This window comes from Xiphophorus couchianus, chromosome 9 (genome assembly GCF_001444195.1).
Source record: "Xiphophorus couchianus chromosome 9, X_couchianus-1.0, whole genome shotgun sequence".
Lineage (NCBI taxonomy): Eukaryota > Metazoa > Chordata > Actinopteri > Cyprinodontiformes > Poeciliidae > Xiphophorus > Xiphophorus couchianus.
Genome location: NC_040236.1, coordinates 25518438 through 25542375, shown reverse-complemented (window position 1 = coordinate 25542375; position 23938 = coordinate 25518438). Strand labels below are relative to the sequence as shown.

The 23938-nt window shown below is 40.6% G+C and overlaps 2 protein-coding genes across 5 annotated transcripts in view; one reads left to right on the top strand and one right to left on the bottom strand.

Annotated features, from left to right (window-relative positions):
- Positions 1-15633, top strand: part of LOC114150576 (uncharacterized) — a 65147-nt gene extending 49514 nt beyond the window's left edge. Inside the window, exons 13-18 of the mRNA XM_028027062.1 lie at positions 11443-11485; positions 13617-13731; positions 13878-13980; positions 14624-14693; positions 14792-14895; positions 14991-15633. Of these exons, the coding sequence (XP_027882863.1) occupies positions 11443-11485; positions 13617-13731; positions 13878-13980; positions 14624-14693; positions 14792-14895; positions 14991-15201 (646 nt within the window). The 3' untranslated portion in view covers positions 15202-15633. The remainder of the gene's footprint in view (positions 1-11442; positions 11486-13616; positions 13732-13877; positions 13981-14623; positions 14694-14791; positions 14896-14990) is intronic.
- Positions 15634-19076: 3443 nt separating this feature from the next.
- tbl1xr1a (TBL1X/Y related 1a) overlaps positions 19077-23938 on the bottom strand; it is a 46124-nt gene continuing 41262 nt past the window's right edge. For all 4 annotated transcript variants that reach the window (XM_028027066.1, XM_028027063.1, XM_028027067.1 and 1 more), the window contains 4 exons: positions 23509-23636; positions 22478-22643; positions 22300-22401; positions 19077-22222 (listed from right to left, as the gene is read on the bottom strand). In XM_028027066.1, the coding sequence (XP_027882867.1) occupies positions 22196-22222; positions 22300-22401; positions 22478-22643; positions 23509-23636 (423 nt within the window). In that variant the 3' untranslated portion in view covers positions 19077-22195. The remainder of the gene's footprint in view (positions 22223-22299; positions 22402-22477; positions 22644-23508; positions 23637-23938) is intronic.

Below are 23938 nucleotides of genomic sequence, written 5' to 3'. Positions count from 1 at the left end.
TTCTGCCCTGATGTGTCTCGCAGCAGGAGATTCAGCAGGGGGCACAATAAATTCAAAGGCTATGCAGCGCATAATTCAACAGACACACTGCTCAGGGGCGGTGTCTGCTCAGTATACAAGGAAAAGGAACCCTATGGCCGGTTTAGCAGTAGGAAAACAAGATCAGCTAGAATTGGTGTTGGAGGGAAGAAATTAGCACACCGTGGTATTCAGCCAGTGTGTCAAATTTAAAAAACAAGACGAAAATATCCTCCAATGTGAGTGTCAGTTGACAAAATATTGGTTAATACAGCAGTATTAATATTGTATATCAATATTGCCCCAAATTTTCAAATTTGTGCATCCCTAACATTTACTTTTCTATACTTGTAACTAACCTATAACAATAATAGCTCACAGTCATCCTGGAAAAAATTATACAAAAACCTGAAATTATATTCAATTTAATAATAAAGCAGTAGGTCCACAAAGACACCCAAAAAAAAAGAATATCTATACTCCTGTTTCAGTTTATGAATTCATCTTCAGTCACTTTAATAGATGAACTCTCCAGCCATCTATAGTTTTTGTGTCCAAGTTAGCAACAAGATGTGGCTCCTTCGTCACACACAGAAACACATATGTACCGTCATGTTGTGCAACACCACCTGTTTGTTGCGACAGGAATAACAGGAAATTTATTTCCAGTTTGTCTAGCTACACTAACCCACAGCCCACTGTGTTCTGTTTGAACCAGCCACTAGGCAGCAGCTCCAGCAGGAGAAAAGCATCGCACCAGACATATAAGGATTCGCGTTTGGCAAGAATAAAAAACAATAAAAACCCAGACATCAAGCAATGAAATCTACCCGGATACCCTGGACCGAACTTGAAAATCAGAGGTTATCCTGCTAATCTTAGCATTTGTCATCAACTCATAGTGGGAATTAACAACATTATGCAAAATAAATAATCAAGTAACTGAAACATGGTGGAGGTCAAAATGTCATAGTCATTATTTAATAGAGTGATGCCATGCCAATTATCTTTTATTAAATGGTCTTTATTTGGTTTAGGGATCAAAGTGATAAGACTCCGTTTCATTGACGGGGTAGTTCTTCATTGTTAATGGATTCATTACAAACGGCGAGAAGAAATTCAGAAGTTTCAGCTGAGAATTTGTGATAAAATTCTGATGTCAAACCATCATTTCCTGGTGACTTGTTAGATTTAATTTTACTGATGCTCCATTTTATCTCCTCAATGCAGAGTATTTCTTTTAAAGAGTCATTAGCTTTGTTCACTTCTGCCAAAGAGTTTAATACATCTGTGCTATCTATGCAGTTATCATTTTTATAAAGATCTCTATAAAAACGTTATATGTATTTTGAAATTACTGAATAATCTTCTATTACAGAATTATTTATATTTAATTTGGATAATGATTTTCTTTCAAAGTTTCTTTATTTTTATTTATAAATTTATATATTTTATATTTTTCTTCTTTTCCTGAATTGAGCACTTAATGAAATCCCTATATAACTTGTTTTTCTTTGTACATGCCTTCTCTAAACTCTTTGTCATCCAGGGAGTCAATCTATTTTTGGATGTTTGTTTATAATATTTAAGGGACAATAATGATTGTAAATTCTTACAAATATTTCCAAAAACATATTATATGACTCATTAACATCATCAACATAAACATTTTGCCAATTATAATTTAATAATTGTACTTTCATTCTTCCACAGCTTCAGGTGATTTTACTCTAACTAAATTAGTAATTTACTTTGTCATATTTAAGTTTAACTGATTACTAATATCCAACATAGTGAACACTGGCAAATGATCAGTTATATCAGTGACCAACAATCCACTTTTTGTTTTCACATTGAACTTAACAAACTCAGATAATTCTTCTGCATGTTGGTGTTCCCACTAAAGCCTTTTTTTTTTTGGCTTCGATTTTCCCTTTACGACAATCTTACAACATCCTGCAGTGTGTGGTGTGTTACTTGTCTTGGCCTGATTATCTCAGCCTGTGGGGTTTTTACTGACTGGGAGCGAGAACACAGCCTGTTGAATCTGACAGGTAGCCAATCAGAAAGCGCGGTGATGTAAGAACGGAGGAAAATCTCAAACCGTTGACGTGGCAACTGAGAGTCCGGTGGACATCAGAGGTGATATGTGGAAATGTTTATTATTATATGTAAAGGTCATTTTTATACATGTTTATTATATGTGGTTATGGTTATTCAGTTAAAAATGTTAACTACACACTAACATAACTCACCTCCGAATCATAGTGCAGCAAATAGAGCGGCTTCTCCCTCCGTCTTTTATCAAACACCTTTTCTTTTTTATCGCTTAAAATTAGTCCACAAACTATCACTGCTGCTTCTACATCGTCATCCGTGTTTGATTATCCTAAATTCACGTTTGGTATGTTGGGGTTTTACTGGATTTTCTCCTGGAATCGGGATTTTCATGTGGAATCGGTTCTGTGGTGTGTTGCTCCTGCCGTGTGGCTGGACTCACGAACCGATCGAACCTGTTGGACTTTTATCGGCTCTGTGGTCACTGAGGTTTGGGAAATCGGCCGACAATCCTTAAATCGTGCTGTGTGAAGCAGACCTAAAACTCACCAGTTCTACTCCTCTCATCTCATCTCGACCACTGCTAATGCTCTGACTGTGGTCGTTATGGTAACGTTTACATATCCCTTCAAAATAAGATACAAAATACAAATACGCCACAAAAATGAAGATATTACTTTCGTGAAAATTTTAACTGATAACGACTAAAGGGAACTCTGAGCTTGTTTCTCTGCAACCAGACGGTCCCATCTACATTTATACTGAGATTACATTACATCTGTCATCTGTGTACTAAGATGCTGGATCGTGGAATAGAATTAGTGCACCAGATTTATTTAGGTGCATTAGAGTAAAAGAGGTTGATTCCATGTGCAAACCTAACTATAGACTTTAATGTTGTAAGCCTCTGTATTTTAACATTCTGTCTAGAAAAAAAACTGTCCAACTTAATTTGACAGAATCCCTGTGACCTTTCTGTGTTAGTTCTGAAATAAGCCTCCAAGTGTATTATGGCCCTCAGAAATACTGAGTCAAACTGAGGCAGTAGAGTTGGTCTCCAGTGTTCAGAGCCTTGTTCATCAAGGCCGGTTTGCCGTAGCTGGATGCCCAACTTTCTGATTCAAAACTGATCCTCTGCGAGAATTTCTCGATGATATATTAATGAAAATAGAGGCTGACAGTCAATTCGCCCCCCATAAGGTCCACTTACTCTTTTCTTCTTGATTTGAAAATTTTTGTGCTGCACTGAGAGACGGCAAGGTACAGTGGTGCAGAATCATAGCATGTGAAGGGAGCCATTCCTATTGTAAAAAAAACAGAATAACACTTTGTCAGAAAACATTTCTGAGCATAATGCTCCTTTTATGGCTTTATATTGTCAACAGCCATTCTGAGATCAGAAAAAGGCTGCAGCAGATTTCCATTTGTGCTTCTGACTCTGGGTGATTCTATATCGCTGATGGGCAAGAGTGACAGTGATGATACATCAGCAGAAAGCTGTGAATATGTGCAATTAACAGCTCTTGAGCAGAATATGTAATTATTTCAGAGTATCTTTGGATTGCAACGGTTCCCTGGCTCAGGCCTTCCTTTTCCATTAAAGCCTCTTTTATTACGCTGATTTGCAGAAAAATCATTTTATTCTGATTGTTTGGCATGAATTTTTATTTCTGTTATTCTCCACCCTCTTTCCCCCTTCAACCCATCACTGTTCATTGTTCATCTTTTAGAAACCCCCCCCAAAAAACCACTGTGACTGTGACCCATATGGCTCAGACACCTTCAATGAAAGGTATGTCTTCCTCTCTGCCCGACAGGGTTTGAGTGGAACAACATTGCCCTCTTGTGGATTTCTGTAAATTAGTAACCCAGGAAAAACAAAACATCTGCTCAGAGCACATTGTTGTTTATACCTCCATAAATCCTTTTCCTTTAACCTTGTTTCACTTCATCTGTTGACTCTTTTGAAACAGTTATGAGCTTTTAACACTGTTTAGATGAGGTAGGAGGGGGGATTAACAAAGATGAAAGAGAGTCCAGGGAATTCTGCAGCCTTGTAGTTTGCATCACAATCAGCAGTTAATGTTTAGACATGCAACAGTTTTAGTGCTCTGACATTTGGGTGGGTAAAGGTTATTGGTTGAAATTTTGAAATGCTAATATGTTTCATCGGCAATATCTAGTGGGTTTTTCTGTAGTGTTAAGTTGGTAAAGATTATTAAATGTTAATGCTGCCAGGATTCTCTTGCAAAAAATATGTTTAATCTCAATGTAATTTTCCTGGTGAAATAAAGGTTGAATTAAATAAATAAATAAATAAATAAACAATAATGCTTTGCCTCTCCATTCATAAATGGAGAAGGTTTGCTGAAGTGTGTTGAGGAATCTGTACACAACAGAGTGACATCACTCCCAGTGTGTGGAGCCCATAAAGCCCACAAAGCCCTATATAAGTCTGATGTCATTTTATTACACTGAGGAAATCAGGTGTTACAAAGACATTTTGAAATATGTCAGCTCTTTCCTGACAGTTCAGGAACTGTCAGGAAAGGAAAAATGACAACAACAACAACAAAAATAATAATAATAATAATAATAATAATAATAATAATACAGACCTTTGAAACAACATTTAAAAACAACATAATATGTAGGAGAAAACATAAGATACAGAAACCCTTCAGCTGTGAGTTTGACAATGAGGAACAGCAAAAACAAAAACAAGTTTATGATTTTAACTAAAATGTGCAGATTCATCATACTGTGATGATTTAAAAATGTATGATGGAGCTCAAACATTTCATCCAGCACTGGTGCACAAAGCAAAGTCCTTAAAGAGTGTTTGTGTTTAATATGGAGCAGTTTGTCTGCTCTGCACTTGAGTACTGACATCAACCTAATCATCCAACATCAGTGTTTAACCTTACATATGCTCTCTTTGACAACCTATTTAATAAAATAGCATATTATGGGAAAGTCCATTAATGTTAGGAACTTCACCACTTAGTGAAACACATTATATACTTTAATTGCACACAGCAGTTCATTTTTCAGCTTTTATTAAGCACCCTGAAGCCTTTACTTTAAGAATAAGATGTAATTAAAGTTCATCTGCGTATAAAGGCAAGGGAACCCGAACAGTATGCAGTGTAGCTTTGCATTCAACATGGCTTTAAACAGTGATTTTGACCAGTTAAAAAAACTGAGAGATGAGTTTAAAATCATGAAGAGAATTGAAAAAGAATTTAAATGGAAAATAATTCAACTTTAAATTTACTCAAATCTGTAAACTTTATTCTAATTAAATTAAATTTGCAACCCCTAAGCTGCTAAATCTACAGCCAGGAGAGTGTTTGAGATTCTTTTTATAACCCACTGTAAGAGCGAGGACTACTGCCACTCAGCCTGGGGAAGTGAAAATTACTGAAATTCAAGCACACATTGGAAGTTGGAGTACATTTTCTTTAGCTCCAGGTATCAGTCTAAAGGAGTCTAAATTATGAGGAAAATCCAATCATTAACATAAGTCTTCCCGTAGAGGGACCTAACATTTAGCAGAGCAAACTTGATTAAAATGCTTTTGACATCAGAGAAGGTCAGGAATCAAGATGTGGAGGTGAGCATAATCAAATTAGAATAGATGGTGCAAAGTGTGTTATGTCTAGTGGGTGTTAATTATTAGAGGTATAAAGAAAAGACTGGAATGTCAAAAGAAATATTTGAAGAAGATGTGGAGATGGAGGAACGAGCAAAAAAAAAAATGAACCAGAAATCCGTTATTAATGGTGTGTGGGTTGTATTAATTCACATAGAAGAGGGGTTAAAGTATTCATAAAATGTTAATATGTCTGTTTCCAGGCTTGTAGCTCAGTTACAGTCATTTCCATGTCCAAATTGTAGTAATATGCAAAAAAGTGTGACAGAAGAATGAGCATTAGGCAACACAGCAAATGGGAGGCACATGATGACTGATGTACAGGAGGGTGAACTTAACTATCACAGTGAAATGCAGTGAAGTTAGGAAAACAGTAGCTTGGAGATGTAGAGTGCCTTTAAACCTTTTTCACTTTTAAATCATTCACTTATATGAAGTAGAACTGCAATACTTTACACAGAATATCTAGTTATTGTAGCTCCACAGACCCCTGGTTTGGTTTACCTCTGTTCTGAGGTGTTTTTTAGAGTAACTTGTTTTAGAGCAACTCGTTGTGCTGCAGTCTTTTTAAATGTGAATGAGAGAGTTCATGCCCCGCACCCCTCCAGATCACAGATCGGTCCGCTCCAGCCCATTCAGCCATTTTTGTAGTCTGATAGCAGCAATACAATTATCTACTGGCAGAGAAACATTTTATTCCAAAGTTTATTAAAGACGTCAACAACAGAAGACTTGTCCATTAGATGTTACATGTTAGAGCCAGAGTCTGACCCAGAGAATGAAGATGACCAACCTGTAGAAGCATGTATTCAAATGAATGCATCAAAATGGTGTTGTTACTGTATTTACACCCTCTCTATACACACCACCTACCTACAATATGCAGCGTAGTTTAACTGTAGTGTCCCAGCATGTCAGATACCTATTAAAACATTAATGCTACCATAATATGAATGAAGTCAACAAAGCCTAGACATAATTAAGGAGTCATCAAGAACTTCACTGAAAGCATTTGGATCATTTTTTTCCCCCCCCAAGACAAAAATGGCAAAAACAAAGCCAAATAATTGTATTCAAAACATACAGAACAGTTATATCCTCAATCAGACAAAGTGTTTAGGAAAATCCCTCTTGGTACTTCCACAAGTCGCTAAAGCACTCGTCCTTAAGTTCCCCATGCACTTTGAAGAGGCCCCGATGCTGAGGGGCGATGTAAGGAATCCTGTGTGTTAATACACTAGAACCAAACTTGTTGACTTGCTTACTTGAAACTTTGGCACAACTGAACTTGGACTACAAAATTGCTGCAGATCACAAAACTTAGCTAGAAGTTAGGACCTTGTTTAGCAGTTCCATAGCAAATGTGGCAAAGTCAGAGACAAGAAAATGTTTTAGGGAATAGAGAAAAATGAATAGACTGAAAAATATAATCCAAAAAGAAAAAAGGGGTATCTGTGCAGCACCAGGAGAAAATAAATTTACATTTTTTGCACTCTTGGACACTCAAAGTACACAAAAAAGTTTGTATTAAAGCTAAAAAAGTGGATTTTGCATCACCTTTAAACTGGCATTAAGTTCAGTGTCCATGAGATGAAATTCAGAAAGGATTTTTTATATTGATTGATTTTAGTTGCCTTTGCGATTAACTCTTTGAGTGAAGTCTATAATGTCTGCGCATGTGAACCAGTCATGGGTGTGAATTATAACCTGTCCAATGACCGACAGGCTTCAAATTTTCCTGTCGTTTAAAAAAATAACAGGTCAAATATGAAAAATATTCCGTTAACGTTACCTCTGGGTCTGACCAACGTTGTTAGTTTATTGCTAACAGGCATTCAGCAGGCAACTCTCGTCTTACAGCCACAAGAACTTTCATCTGTTGATTCAGGAATGAACTCCCATGTCTACCAAAATCTTTTAGAGTCAAATGTGGAGTCATCTGACTCTACAGCCATCTACAGTCAGCTGTAGTTTGAATCAAACTACAGCTGATTCAGCTGTAGTTTGAATCAGCTGAATCTGATTCAGCTGATTCCTCAGCTGATTCTTCAGCTGAAGAATGAGGTGGTGGCCACCTCATTCAAGTGGCCACCACTTGAATGAGGTGGCCACTCATTCAAGTGGTGGCCACTTGAATGAGTGGCCACCACTCATTCAAGGTGGCCACCTTGAATGAGTAGGCCACCTCATTCAAGGTGGCCTACTCACCTTGAATGAGTAGGCCATTCAAGGTGTTGGAATGGCCTACTTAAAACCCACCCCTTATTTTGACTGAAAGGCTTTGGTAGAAAAAAAAAGAACAGAAGCAAAAAGAGGATAAGAAATCTGGTAAAGGGAATTGAGCCAAAACTCCTCCACTGTCAGAGCAGTAATTTTTGTTTATTTCAGCAGATATTAAAGAGTGGAGACACATTCATTAAAATGTATTCATAAGCCTTCAGCATACGACTCTCATGAATCACTAAGCAGATAAATGCGTACATTTGTTGCTGTGTGTGTTTCCTTCCTGCTCTTTGTGAGTCGCTCCGTTTGTAGCGTTGACCCGGCTGGAGTCGGGTTCAGGCTGGACTGTCTGCCTTGTTGGTTTTGGTTGATTTAAAATGCTGATGTTGCCCCCAGTGTGGCCTGTTCGCTTCAGCCTGACCCTGGAGAACCAGACCATGAGGAAATCTGCATGGCCTGGTTCTGAGAAGGACCACGTTTCACATCAAACACATCCTCAATACGCCACCAGTACATCACACTGATTATCGTCACACTTACTAACATTTAATTAGCCTGGGTTTGTTACAGTGTATGGAGTAAGCAGCCATTTACGGAGCATCAGACCAGTCTGAAATGTTAATTATTTTATATCAAACATCATTAAATCCGAATCTTGTTATTCAGGCATAGTCAATTAATTTCAAGAAGATTGTGTTAATCGATTGTTATTTTAAGGAATCGCGTTGTGAATTGCCTAAATGAGAACAAATGTACAGCTGTCAGTTTGCTGGATCTGCTCAGCGAAAACTAATGTATCCTAATGTGCTGCAACCTTCATGCTGGATCTAGTCATTTATTTCAGAGCTTTTTAGTTTTGTTTGTAAGCTAAAGGCGCTACCGTTGCAGGAGGAGGGACAAGGAGGTGGACGGGAAAAGTAACACTGCTTGGAATGAGTAAACACTGAAGAAATGAACATGTTTCAGGAAGTCAGTTAGTCTGGCAGAAGCAAAGCTCAAGAATGATGGGAAGTTGACCTCAGATGAGAAGAAGGCAGAGGCGACTGGAGAGTTAAGGCACATAAAAATTACATTTTGAGGGCATGTGGTCAGGCAGAAATTGAATGTGGTGGAACATGAAAGCTACAGAGCAAGAGATGATTTCACTGAAGGCCAAGAAGGAGGAAGAGGAGAAGCAGGACTCAGATCCACAGAGCCCTACCTGCTCTGAATGAGGACGTCCCCAGTGCTAATGCTAGCGTCCACAATCCACATTCCTAAAGAAGCTCCATGACGATGAGATCAGGGCAGCACTGACTGTCCTCTGACTCTTCATATCAATATTCAACTATGTTTTTTTATGCATAACTTTGTGGACAAATTTCCTGTGATTTACTTGTATGTGTCGATTACCTGGGTCGTCGCCGACATCTGATGTTAGTCTGATCTCTCTGGCCCCATTAGAAATATTAAACTGGAAAGAATCTTCAGTAGTGATTTTACCCACAGTTGAATCCTGCAGCTGTGATCACAACCTCTAGAGTCCTTCTCTGCTTTTGCAGAGGAGGTCTCAGTTCTGTTATTTAAACCTGCTGTGCTGCAGACAAATCCATAGCATTAGAGTTTAGAATGGAAGGAGTGATTCGTAGATTTATCAGTAACTCGCTGTGTGTTCCCTTTATTTTCTGTTGGTAGCACATTTATAATTTAGGCCATTCCTTCACTTTCTGATGTTTCTCTACTCTGAGAGCCAAACTTCCTAGTGGAGAAGAACAAATGTGGTCAGACCTTTAATAGAGACGTGGAAAGATAAACTAAGTTTGAAAGCAGATCTCAGTGTCACCAGGAACCAGCTGCATTATGCTGCCAAAACTATTCACTCATCTAGACCCTAAAATTATTGTATTCTGGTGTGTTAAAGGGACAGTATTATGTAAAATCAACTTTTTTGAGCTTTATGTCATGTTATAATCTTATTCACTCATCAAAAACCTGGAGTGTTGCCTTGATTCTTTCATATGTTTGAGAAATCCCTTAATCTCCCATGGCAACCATTCAGCCATGGTGAACGCCTTGGTGGACCTGGCTCCGCCTTCAAGACGCAGCTCCTCCTCTGAGCTTCAGTTTTCAACCTCCAGAGCTTCTGCCTCACAGAGCAGCATTCCTTCCCCACTCAGCTCCTTCAGACTAGCCAGCAGCAATTAGCAAATACCTGGTAGAGCAGTTCATCTGTTGAATTCATCAGACTCTGGTCAAATTGTTAAAGGGTTAATAGAGGAGCCATGCTGTGATGACTGCCTGAAGGCGGGGCTTCAGAAAGCAGGAGTTTTTAAAGAGATAAATACAAAGAATAGAAGAGGAATTCTGGGTTACAGAACCTCCTGCTTGTGACTCTAGTGTGAAATCAGGCCTGTTAGTAACTTTACATCACAGATGACAGAAATCACGTGAAGGGTTCCCCAAGGCTCAACCTTGGGGTCCCTCCGATATCATATCTACGTAACGTGATCCCACTAGCTCAGACTATAGCAAATAAGATGAGAACTTACCATAATTACAAAATTTTTATCTGCTCCTTTCTTTCCCTGAAATCTCTTCAAGAATTCAGTCCATTTGATGCTATTTTTTATGAAAACAGCATAAAAAGAACTTCTGACAGTATTATTCTAAGGATGAGTTCTAGTTCTGTGATTCTCTCCTTATTGTTACACAAGGACGTCTGCTGATGTATACACACACACACACACACACACACGCCCTCCTCCATACGCAAACAGCCCATCTGGCAGCTTTGTCACAAATGGCTGTTGCTTTGACTAGACAGTTGCTCTGCCTGGCAGGATGTTGGATCAACAAACCCTCTTTTGGCTGTCATGGTGGTTCAATTTATGGTTTAATGATTATGGGTTTTTCTCACATTTGCCAGGTCATATTTTATCCACACTTAATGTAACCTGGGTGGTTTGAACTGTGTTCAAAGAAACAACAGAACGTTTCCAACCCAGGTTTTATTGCTTCATGCCAAGAACCAGCCTCGTGTTTCACTTTCTGCTTTGTTTAGTTTCACAGGATTAGTTTGATCCTTCATTGAAAGAAATCTAATTCCAACACCTTTTGAAAAAAACACAAAGTGCAAGCATCTACAAGAACAGGAAGGGAAACTTGAAGTTCTGTCCTGACCCACTTCCCTGTTCCTGTTTATTTAAAGCTGTTCCTGGCTTGTAAGTTGGAGATGGGATGTTTTATCTTACCGTCTCTCTGAGCGGTGTCAGTTTTCTCAGGCAGAATTGTTAAATGCTTTACAGAATCTATGAACACAACACGATTAGACTTGGCATTGCTAAACATTTTGCTGATGTGAGAAATATTTTGGTATTCTTCAGATCAACCAACATTAACTGTGTGTGTGTGTGTGTGTGTGTGTGTGTGTGTGTGTGTGTGTGTGTGTGTGTGTGTGTGTGTGTGTGTGTGTGTGTGTGTGTGTGTGTGTGTGTATGATTTCTCCTCAGGTCTGAAAAGGCTGGAGAGATAGCTACCATTCCATTGACAAAGGTGAGACTTCTCAAGAATCTTCAATGTATGATAAAATCAAGAAATTAGAACATGAGTCCAAATTTTATTTTGCTAACCTTTTTCTATGAAAACTATGTTTAGTTTAAGCTAAACAATAAATTGTAGGGACTTTGAGATGTGTGAAAAGGTGGGAGCTTTGATTAAAGTTAGAACTACACAGTAGAAGGAGCTCAGCTTCATTCAACATTGTTTAAACCTGATCAGATGAATCATAAACATATTGACAAATTGCCTCTTAAGACAAATCCTCATGTTGACACTAAGTCTGCTTTACTTGACAATTGCTACATTATCAAGTACAGCAACGCTGCTACAGTGTTGCTAGGTTGAGCAACACAACTCAGTCTTTATCATCTGTGACTATGAAACCTTTCCATATCTTCCCATGTTCAGCCCCTGAAGGCCTGGAGGAAATACACTCTAGTGTGTGAGTGTGTTTGTACATAAATGTGCATGCCCATTAGTCAGCTGATGTAAAGATCCATAAATTCAGAATAATTTAGACACCTATAAAACTAATGCTAGGTTTAGCTTTTCTTTATGCTCCACTTTTTTTCCTCTGTGTTTTTCTGACGAACTTAAATGAATAACATGAGAAGCTGTAGAGGCTTTGGCAGCCGGCGCTCCAAGAGGCCCGTGGATTATAATAAAGGATGAAGTCAACTGGAATAAAAATGTGATCAACCAGTGTTTGGATTCAATTAGCCAGAAAACAATGCTTCCATTCGGTAAACAGCCGCCTGTGGTGCTAATAAAAACACGCAGCAGAGAGCTGCAGGGCCGGCCAGCTCATTTAGTCCCAGTTCCAGGTCACACAACCTGAAAGGAAGGAGTCAATATTCTCCCCTCACTGCTTCCACATGTAGAGCTCTGCTGTCCTTCAGTGCCTCTCACACCCCAACGGTTATTGGGAGTTTAGTTAGTTAGCAACCTGAGGCGGTGCTTTATTGAAGAATACATTTTCAACATTTCATATGAGTACAAATCTGAAAACTGTAAAAGACTCTTTTTAATCTGATATGTCTAAGTGTATTTTGTGAAACCAGTTGAAATCAGGAAACTAAAAAGATTGTGATTTAATCTCAGTCCACACAGAGCCAGAAATCTGGGAAAACTAATACATGTTTAGTTTAGTTGCCTTACCGTCCTCACAAAAATTCTGTTTAGTATCACTAAAAATAATTATTAATAAAAGCTCCGACACAGAGGAGATTTGACAAAACTGTGTATTTGTGTGTGTCCATGACCTGATGTCACATTCTGTGATAACTAATGCGCCAGTATATCCACATACTTCCTTTGGCACAATTCCCAATAGAAATCGTCTTGTCTTATTAACTTTAATGCCTAACAGGAAGTCGTGGTTGTTTTGAATTATTCTGATTGGCTAACATCCCTATGTTTAGCTTGTCTGAAACGATAATATCTTTTTAAACTATGTTCAGGACATATTTGTTTTTTGAATTCCTGGCTGCGTGTGAGCGAGGCCTCGGAGAGAGTGTGGTCGTTCTGTTCAGACATCAGAGGTTTGCTACAGCCAGGTCTTTATAAAAAGAAATATCTCAGCCACTTCGGTGAGAGCAAACGACATCATGAAGACTAACAAACACAGCAGACCAGGTGATGGAGGGGGTTAAAGCAGAGCTAAGAACATCCAACAGTCTGAGCTGCTGAAGGAACCATGTAGATCTAAACATGGAGTGTTTCACCTGGACTCACCTGGCATGGACAACTTCAGTCAGGTGGCTCAGGGTGACGTCGAAGGAGCAGGTGAGATCTACCTCTCAGAAGTATCTGTTGACATGACAACCAGTCTGACCTTACAGAAGAGAAAACTACGATACATCTGGTTTATAGTGAAACAGTAGATCAGCAGGTTGGGGGTGAGATGTTGTGGAAGAAGATAAAACTCTCCATGTTAGAATGTTGGATGAAGACTCCATGTCTTTATGAAACATGAATATTTGAACCTGTGAGCGTTTTAAGGCTAATATGTCACTCACTGTATGAGCTGTGATTTTCTAAACGCTGTCTATCTGGACCCTTGTCGGGTCTTCATTGTCATTTGGACATCCACCTCCTCCTCCACCTCCTCCACCCCTCCATGTAGATCATTAATGAGCGTTACAGGGCCTACTCCTGGGTGGCCCAGCTGATCCAGGTGTTCATCGCCATCAGCGTCACCGTGTCCTTCCTGGTGATGGGATCCGCCATGAAGCATACCAGTGAGTTCTGCTGCCACTAAGAGGCTCCGGACATTTCGGCTGTCAGTAGACGGGACAGTTCCCTGACTGCAGACCGGCTGGGGTTGCTCTGAGCTGCAAAATGTTTTGCTGGGTTTGGTTCTCACAGCGTGTTTCCTTCCTTCCAGTCGATGGTCTGGTGAGCTCTGTGTGGAGCAGCCGGCTGCAGTGGCTGGCTGAAGCCTGGGAGAGAAACTCACCATGCAAACACCAGCGCTGCTCCGCCAGGAGGTAAGACAGGACGGCTTGTCTGGTGGAGATTTGAAATGATGATAGCTGAGAGTCCATGTTCAATCTAAGAACCAGGAAAGCTCCAAAAAGTCAGAGTCAAAATTCTCTTTATCGTAGCCTAAAAACAACCTCTGTTGTGTTATAGCAGTCTTGTGCCGGTTCAGGAATAATTCACTTTTGATAACTTGATAACCAAAGATTTATTTGTCTTCAAAATCAGAAGTTTAGATGCAAAATGATTACTGTCTCTTTACACAATGAGGGAAAGCACAGATGATCCAAGTTAACTGGAGGCTCTCTGGAACTCAGTGCTTTCTGTTTTTACATGAGTAGAAAGACAAAGGAAGAGAGTCATGGAGCTGCTGCAGTTTGGTTCATCCTGGGAACAATTGACTGAAGCCTGAAGGCTCATCTGTTCAATTATATGCAAGTATTGTGTTGTTGTCCAGGAATTATCTTGCTTTTTGTGAGAGACAGTTAAAACCTGATCCAGCCTTATATCACTTTGTTTCACCGCAGTGAATCATCAGCATTACTCGAGCTGAAGTGTTGTAACACAGAGACAGACGTTGGAAAAGTGAAGCAGAAACTGTTTGGGTTTTAAAGTCGATTCATTTTCTGTTTTTGTCTTTTTGTTTCTCAGTTTCGCCCAACTCGGATTTTCCCTGCTTGGATTTGGGATCATTTTCATTGTGTCAGTGTGTGATCCCAGGGTAAATGACACACACACCACACACACACACGCCTGCACCCCCCGACACACAGAGTAATGGTAGATTTGTGAGAATAATCTGTTCTCCTCCTACTGCAGGGTTTTGTTGTCATGTTGGACAAAGTTGTCTCGTTTTCCCTCAACACTGAAGTGGGCCTGTTTGTGTTCATCATGCTGAGGGAGTCCAGAGAAGAGCGATTCCAGTGAGTACCTGAACAGATGAGCCGCCTGCTCACAAGGCGCCATGTGAGGTGTCCCTGCGGTGCATTCAGGCGCTTCTCTGTCTCCTGGTTTCCAGACACCTGGCCGTCCCTTTGCCAGTGGGGGAGTGTGTGTTCAGCCTCACCTGGCTGCTGCCCACGTACTTCCTGTTTGCAGTAACCTACGATATCCTGCAGACGTTGGCAGACGTGACCCATTACCTGCCTTACTACGGCCCTGAGCCGGAGCTGCACGTCTACAACGTGACAGGAAGCGTCACAGCAGCAAACCTGTCCTCCTTCCTCTGAGCTCTCCGACGTCAACACGCCACCAAGCTGCAGCGTAGCAAGTGCTTTCTTCTTCTTTTATTTTTAACCAATTTTTAAGGAACAGTTTAGCATTTTTGATAAATATTTCATTGTCATTGCACTGCACTTTCATTCAATCTCCTTCTGCATTCAGCATGGCCTAAAACGCCTCCAGGGTGTTTTCCCTTCTCCTCCCCTCCAGAGCCTCATGGACAAAGGCTGGTGTGGATTTTCTGCTCAATCATGAGGGAAACGCAAACAACCCGAGTTTTTACAGATAGAAACAGAGATGAGTAAACTGGCTCCAAAAAACTCAGAGATTTTGAAATGAATCTCAGAAACTTTCTAGAAAAACACTGGAAATTTCTGAGTTTCAAAAGTTAAAAATGTTCAACGTTTGAATCTCAGAAAATTTTGAAACGTTAAAAGCTTTAGACTTTTGAAACTCAACATTTTGACTTTTGGAATGTTTACCTAGAACATTTCTGAGATCGACAGAAATGTCAATCTCAGACATTTCAACATTTTTCAAATGTTGAAAAAACTCAACATTTGAGTTTTTTCTCTCAAAATTTTCCGACTTTTGGAGCTCAAAAATATCTTTGTTTTTTTCTAGAAAATCTCTGAGAATAATCTAATTTCTCATTTCTGAGTTTTTTGTTGTTTGTTTTTTTTTGTTAGAAATCGACTCCTCCTTTTTTTCTATCTACAAATGGCCCTAATAATTCTTTGTACGAGTCAGCTGTAGGAAGCTGTGTGTACACATGAATTCATGTAGATTTCTTTGATAAATCCATATGGAACTGAAAGCACAACACTAAATGATTAAATATGTGAATGCGTGTAAGTATGCATCTGTCAGCCAACAGTAGTAGATGCAGGAAGCAGAGGAACTTGAAGGAATTGGAGTCTCAGACATTTCTAGATGAGGTTGAGGCATGAAGAACATTCGTCTTGTCTTCTGCTAGCGTTAGCAGGCAGCAGTAAATCAGTGGGTGGAACAGTCGGCCTGTTTATATTCCACACACCGTTCATACACAGCACAGAGCACCTGGAGACAGCGCCTCCTACTGATGAGTATATCATGCGTTGCAGAGAGCGGTTATTTCCTGACAGCGGCTGAGATGATTCAGAGGACACAATGTTGGCTAAGAATGAAAATGCTATTTGACATTTGTCTTTGTAGGGATTCTGTAAAGAATCAGAGAAATAATTCTTCATCATGTCTGATAAACTCTCCTCGTGGATTTGGATTAGAAACTCGTTGAAGTGAAATGTCAACGTTGCTGTCTGGGTGCATTTCTGGGTAAAACACAACACACACTCCTGACCAATCACATGACACCACACACACACACACACAGCTCTGTCTTTTTGACCGGGCCTGGTGAGAAGAGGAGAACCTGTGAACTAGAGGACGCATTTTTCGTCACACAATTCCGTCAATGAGAGCCGCTGTGGATGAATGTTTTCACACAGAGCTCTGTGTGATGTCATGTGTGATTGGTCAGACGTTTATGGCTGTGTTTTATCCAGAAATGCTCTTCCATCACTGTTTGTGGGTGTCGCTTGTGCATCAGATTTACGGGTGTACAAGAAACACAAAACCAAGGTTCCTGCTCTGGGTTTTTGTATGGAAGATAACAAAAATGTGATGAATTGCGCTGAAATTTTTAAGACATTAAAATACACACGTCTGTCTGGATGGATGGATGGTGTGTACACCCCTTCCTTCCAGGCCATTAATACTTTCTCATGCCCATCAACAAGGCGATGTGAATATTTCGTTCTGTACCTTGATGGGGCCAGTGGCATTCCTCTGGCTGATTCCTCTGGCTGCCAGTCTTTGTACATGAGGCCCCAGTCAAACTGGTAAAGTTCAGTTTGACTTTACCAAACTGGAACTATTTGGAGTGGGGTTCCTCCTCTCCTCACTTGCTGCCAAACATTGAAAAATCCATCTTTATGCACGTTTAACTGATATTTGCCAAGGTCTGCAGACAAGGAGACACTGAGTCTTTCAGAAGACATTATGTAATATTGTTTGCCTTCTGGTATTATGTAAAATTATCTCTATTTTTTATATTGCATAATATTATAATGTTATTCCCTCATCAAAAACATATCTGTAATGTTGCTTTGTTTCTTTCATGCATGTTTGAGAAATCCTTAGATCTCCATGGCAACCCTGTGGGGGTGCCTAAATGCTCAGACTGACAAAGTGCTGCCTATTTTCACAAAGCTCCTCCTCTGAGGTTCAGTCTCCAGCTGAGCCTTCCCTACTCAGCTCCTTCAGACTAGTGGCAGCAGCAGTTAGCAGACCCCTAGTGGAAATGCACATCTTCTGAACTTCCAACAACTGATGTAAATGGCATAATGGAAGAGTATTGTTACAAGTGGAGTGTATCAGAGTGGTTTGGCCTCCTAATATTTTCACCTGAACGTTGGGCTCAGAATCTGCTGATGGAAGGGTGAACAGTTCAACACCTGAATCCTCTGGAAATGAACTTTGAACTTCTGAAACACTGACTGGAAAGTCGGGTCGAAATGACAGCAGCTCAAGACCTGAGCAGTCAGTGTAGGACGACTAGCCGCTCATTAACTGTCATCTGTAGTAGAGCATTAGGAAACCTCCAGATTGTGACATTATTTTAAAATGAATAAAAAAAAAAACATTTTAGTGAAGAGTTCAGTCAGTGAGGTCATTCATCCTGTAAACGGGAGCTTCTGATGGGTCTATATGCTGGTCGTGGTGCAGTCCTGTCTGGGAACGGAGACACTCTGGACCTCACTCACAACAGTGTCCTTCAAAAGTCCTTGAAGGGAAAAATGTTTAGGAAATGCAGAAAAGGCTCAGTGGAATGAGCCAAGAAAACCCAGAAAAACACTGAAACAATATTGGGTCAAAAAATATTGGGTAAAAGTGTAACATTTCTCACCAGTCACCTCAGAAACTTTTGAAATAGCAAAAAATTAAAACTTAATGAATCTCAACAAAAAGTGCGTCACTTTCTGAGACAACTGGCAAGAAATATTACACTTTTATGCAGTTTTTTAAGCTACACTATTATAATTACAAATTGAGACAAAAGCTCCACACAGTCACAATGTTGAAAACAAAAGGTTACAGTTTGCCAAAGAACAGTGACCTTGAATTGTGGTTTGGTTTTTGAGTGGAACATTATGATGAACAGTGGCGCTGGTTTCATATGGTGGTGATGTATGGTGATGTTTTATAATCATGCTGGGATTAATAAAGTGTTTTTAATAACTGAACTCTCCATGTTGGGCCCTTTTATTGCATCCCAATATTTATTTATTAGATTATGGACTGTGGTTCTGAAGCACAGAACCTGCAGGGTGACGTCCAACAAGCTGTTCTGAGGTAAAACTAGGAAATGCAGACAAACGTGGAACGTTGTCCCGTCATCCTGAAGGCTTCAATTCTTCAAACTTTTTTTCAGGTTTTAGTTACAGTAAACGGTCAAATCTGTAGAAAAACTGTAGAAACGATTGTTTTAACGTTCTGGACATTCAATTTTTCATGTTCTTTAATTCACAGCAGTATGTACAACATTCCTCATGGACATGAATGCCATAAGGATTTTTAACTTTGCTTTTTTTTGTTGTTGCATAACTGTTATTTTGAAAATGTCGGCAACTGAGAAAAACTAACATAAGTGCTCAAGAACATTGAAATCAGTTTTATTTTGTTCATAAACCCAAAATCAATTCTTTGTGTTTTGACATAAAATAAAACAAACACGACTGTCCCCGTTTTCTTTTTTTCTTCTTTTGTTGGGTTTTTTTGTCTCGTTTTTCCCCCCAGCGCTCACACTTCATTTCCCCCACACAGAAAAATCAAAACTCAAACCTCTTATCAAAATATATTTTATTCTGCACTGAAGTTTTACTGATCTGACTTAAATGATGACACAGATGGATGAGATGCAAGCTGCAAAGAAAAACAGAAAACGCGCTGATGGAGCCCTGGGGACTGATCCAGACCCGAACGCAGCTTCAGCAACGCCCCGGCTTGTCCAAGATGGCCGCTTGAAAGTTTGTATTTCAGAACTTCAAATACAGTCAAGAAAAACAAACAAAAAAAATTTATTTTTTTTAAATCACACACAAGACGTAAACCAGGAACATGAATCAATCTGTGGAGTCCAGAAGTCCAGAGTTCTGCTTGGGGAGGCGGAAACACAACGGTCAGCAGCAGCTGTCAGAGGGAGAAGCTTCTGGAATGTTTTGGTCCAGTAAAGCTTACAAGTTCCAATTCACTCATTTTTCCTTTTTTAATTTGATCAGAAGTAGAAAGAGTTGATATTTTTAACATCAGAGATCAGAGACAAAAAAGCAGCTAGGTTTTATACCCAGAGTATTTTCTGTAAATGTCCTGTGTTCGGTTTCATGTATAAACCGTCAACAGTTAAAAAAAATAGCTGCAACCATGGCAACCAGCTCCGCCTCCAGATCTGATCCTCCCGTCAAACATCTGCTGTGCCCAGATCTGTTGCTTGGTTGGAAAATTACATTCACATTTCATTGCAATCATGTTTTTTTTAATTTTAGAATTAAAGAGAAATTTCTTTTCTCTGCCACTTGGACAAATGTTTCCAACAGATCACGTTGTTATGGAAACTGATTCATTTAGTGGTTAATTGCTGTAAGGAAAAGGTAAAAAGAACCAAACCATCATCTGCTCGCCTCATGTTTCTAAATGAGTGAAATGACAGTGTGGCTTTAGAAGAGTAGAAAACTGAGCAGAGGTTTGGTGAGGAGCAGACTGGAGGTCAGAGGTCATGATGCAGGGAGCAGACCTGAACAGCTCAGAGCTCATTAGTTCTTCCTTTGTGAAACCTGCATGAACACGGGCAAAACACAGAGGATGTGTGGTCGCTATGGAAACACTCCTTTTCAGCCATGCTCAGTCACTTTAAAGAGACGTGAACATCTCCAGCTGATTTGTGGGGACTGCATGTCTGGAACGGCGTCTGGGGGATGAAATGTTTTCCTGCTGCAGCCGGTGGAACGGCACCAGTACTTTCCCAGTCTGTCCAGGTCCACCAGTACTGTCCCAGTCTGTCCAGGTCCACCACTACACTGGGACCAGTACTGCTTAAAGCAAGCCGAAGAATAACAAGTGAAACTGGAGCCGACACAACAAAGACGATTGTAATCAGGTGAAGACGTGACAAAAAAAATCATCTCCATCCGTTTTCTTTAATACGACAACTGAGTATTCTTAGATCAGCCCAGATGTTCACACCAGGTTTAAAGCTCCTTTCGTTCTGATTTGAACCGGCTTATTTAGGACCGTCAACATTGGCTGGATTAGAATGTTTTAAAAATGTTGAAACCTGTAAAGAGTTTTGCACCAACTGGATTCCTACAGCCCTTCCTGTCCTCAGCTGTTGTGACTGGAACATCCTGTTGCTCTGAGCAACAGCTCAGCTGAACAGAGAACAGAAAAGCCAAACAGCTGGCCGTAGAAATCAACCTGTTAGCAAAAACAAGACAAGAATTTATGAGAGAATCAAAAAGACTAGAGGAGGAAAATCCTGCTGATTCCAATTTTGGCAGATACCAATATCTTTGTCAGAATAGTTTCTAAAAGTCACTAAGTAGACAATGAAGAGGTGACCACTGCCTACCATGCATGTGCAGACGTGACCTGGTGGTCAGTCAGTCCTCTCTCACAGGAGGAGACGGTGTCTGATGTGAAAGTGGATAAGATTGGTTTTCCATGTGTGTATTGGCTGATCAATCAGATCCCAGGCTGATTTATTGGTGCAGCTCCAAGAAGAGATTTAGTAAATATTTCATGTTTCCTAACTGGGTCTTTTCTGCCAGCTAAGCACTTATTCTTAAACCAGAGCTGGACTTCAGAGGTTCAAACATGGTGTATGCAAAGTTTTGGTTTGTTATTATTGGTCTCCATGAGAAGTTCTGGCCCAGCCCAACCAGTTGATCGGTACCAGTTGAAACACAAACCATGCTGTCAAGAACAGCACTAGTGCCAGTTTCACACTGGAACTGGTTCAGTGGAAACCATTCAATGGTTGGAGCGAAGGTACACTGTCCTGACTAAATCCACAGAGACGACGTCTGCTGTCAGGTCACATTTCCCTCACAGCCACTGGAGGGCGCTGTACTGCTGAATGGAAACAAGTTATGACTGGAAAAAAGGGAAACTATTCCATTTAATTTAAAAAGCTGTAAAAATGACATGGAAAACAGTAGAAAACACACAGAGCTCCCAGTGCTCCCAGTAAAAATCAGAACAAACCAGCAGTCAGTCTGGACCTGGTTCTGGTTCTACTGCAGCTTCCAGGTCAGAACAGGAAGGGGAGTAAGGGGGGGACATCATGTGTTATTTGCCCGTGTGGATGAATCAGAGGAATCCAGAGTTTGATCAGCATGGTGAAGCTTAGTGAGGCGCTGCCACCTGCCTGGGGGGAGAGGGGAGGACGTCTCCATGACCTTTGACCCTCCCACATGATAAAAAATATAGAACAAGAGATCTGAAATTTAAAAAAAAAAAAAAAAAGAAACCCTAAGTGCCATCCTATCTGTGGTGGAGGAGCCGATATGTCCACAATAAGATCTGACTAGTAACATAGATCAACATGTTTTCATTGTTTTACATTTTGATGACGATGGGAATGTTTCCCAGATCAAAAAGCCAAACAGCTTCCATATTTTGGTAAATATTCCGATTCGTCACGTCTCTGCTCCGTTTCCGCTGCATCCCGCCTCTGCTTCTCTCTGAGAGTCTGACCCAACAGAGGGGGGCGCCACTCCATCCATCTGTCACTTTATCCCCGTGTGTGGACCTGCTGTGTCGGTACTCGCTTCCTGTTCCTGTGTCCTGCTTCCTGTAAGTCGGTGGGCGGGGCCTAAGCGTGAGCAGTACGCAGGGCAGGCAGGGACAGTCATTTGGCTATGTACACATTCATGGTCGGTCCATGGCTTCCAGCGAACAGCAGCTCTATTTCCGCAGGTCTAATACACACACCTGGAAGAGAAGAGCGGGAAGTCAGCTGGGGCATCGCTATGGGAACGAGCAGCCAATTCGCAGCCCTGCGTACTCACAGATCCATCTGACGCGCTGGCTCCCACTTTGTCTCCCGCTGCATTCCAACACACCTCGAAGATCCCGCCCGTCCCTCTGTAGCTGTGCACTAGCGCCCCCGTCTGGAGGCAGAGGGTATTGTATGAGGCCACAGGAGGTCAATACAAGGTTGCAGCATCTACAGACTCGTCTGCCTACCTGTGTGTTCCAGATGTGGACACATTTGTCGAAGGAGCCGCTGGCCAGGTGGCGCCCGTCGGGGCTGAACGCCACGCTGTACACCGGTTCCTGATGTTTGGTCAGCGTGTGGATGCAGATCCCCCGGTCCACGTCCCACAGACGCACCGTGGAGTCAAACGATGCACTGCAGGCAGACAGACACACACACACACACACAGCTGGTTAAAGTTACTGAAATAAAACATTTGGCTAGGCTAGCAGAACCTGTTTAAAATTAGCGAGACAAACAGAATGCAGTAAAAAGGAGCAGCTCCTAATTCAGTCAGCAGATTTGGATGCATCGCTTCATTAGCTGTATTTCTATTGACCGTAAAATTGTTCAAACTGAAATTACAAGAATAAACTAACTTAATGGATACATAGCAATTTTGAAAAACATTTTTCCATAAAAACGTTTTGCACTAAGATGAGATGGTTTTCACCCACAATGAAATAAATGTATGTTTTCCATCACACAAGTCACATGATCAACAGCTGGACGTAACTATTGATGGCAGTAACATGATGGTTTGTTTTTGGGGGTTTTCGGCTCCACCAGAGCTCTCACAGCATCACACACTTCATAAAAAGTTGTGTGTCACTCCAACGTGTTGAATCCATAACTTTTCTGTAAAATCACCAACTACAATTTCCACAAAACGCAGCATATGTCGTCGCTCCCAAGTAGGCGGGGCTTGTTGCTCCATTGCCTGAATAAAACGCCGACGTCTCCTCTGATTGGCTGATCGGTCAGATCTAACACTATGACTGAATTATGAATATACCTCATGTAACTGTTTACATCCATCACTGCCATGATTTTTAATGACTTATTACATAAACTAACTTATTCACAAGTCATTTTAATTAAACTTTTAATACAATAGAAACATCATGATTGTAAAATTGTGTTTTTTCAACATCAGAAGAATATAGAGAAAGATTTGCACACATTCATAATGGAAACACAGCCAGTGACGCACAGTCTTCTCACATGAACACACTCTCACCTGGCTAGCATGAGGTTAGCACTGGGATTGTTGGTTCCCGGTCCCGTAGGACTCCATTTAATGGTGTAGATTTCTTTGCTGTGGGCCTGCAGGTCGTGGATACACGAGTCCTGCTTCATACTCCAGATCTGAAAACACACACACCATACAACAACAACAAAAAAACTGTCACGTTCCAGGTTTCATAAGCCGTTAAGCTAAATTCCACTGAATATCCACAGTCAACATGTGCAAAAGAAACTAAACAAGATGTTTAGTTGTTTAGTTTGAATTGATATTACACTTGGCCAGTGGTAAGCACCGCTAGCTAAAAAGCTAGCTGCGCTAACCCTAAAGCAGCAATCATAAACATTAGTTACACTGTCATTTGGATGAGCCATTCCTTGCTACGTGGATATGCTATATTGGTATCCATATCAAGTATTACTTC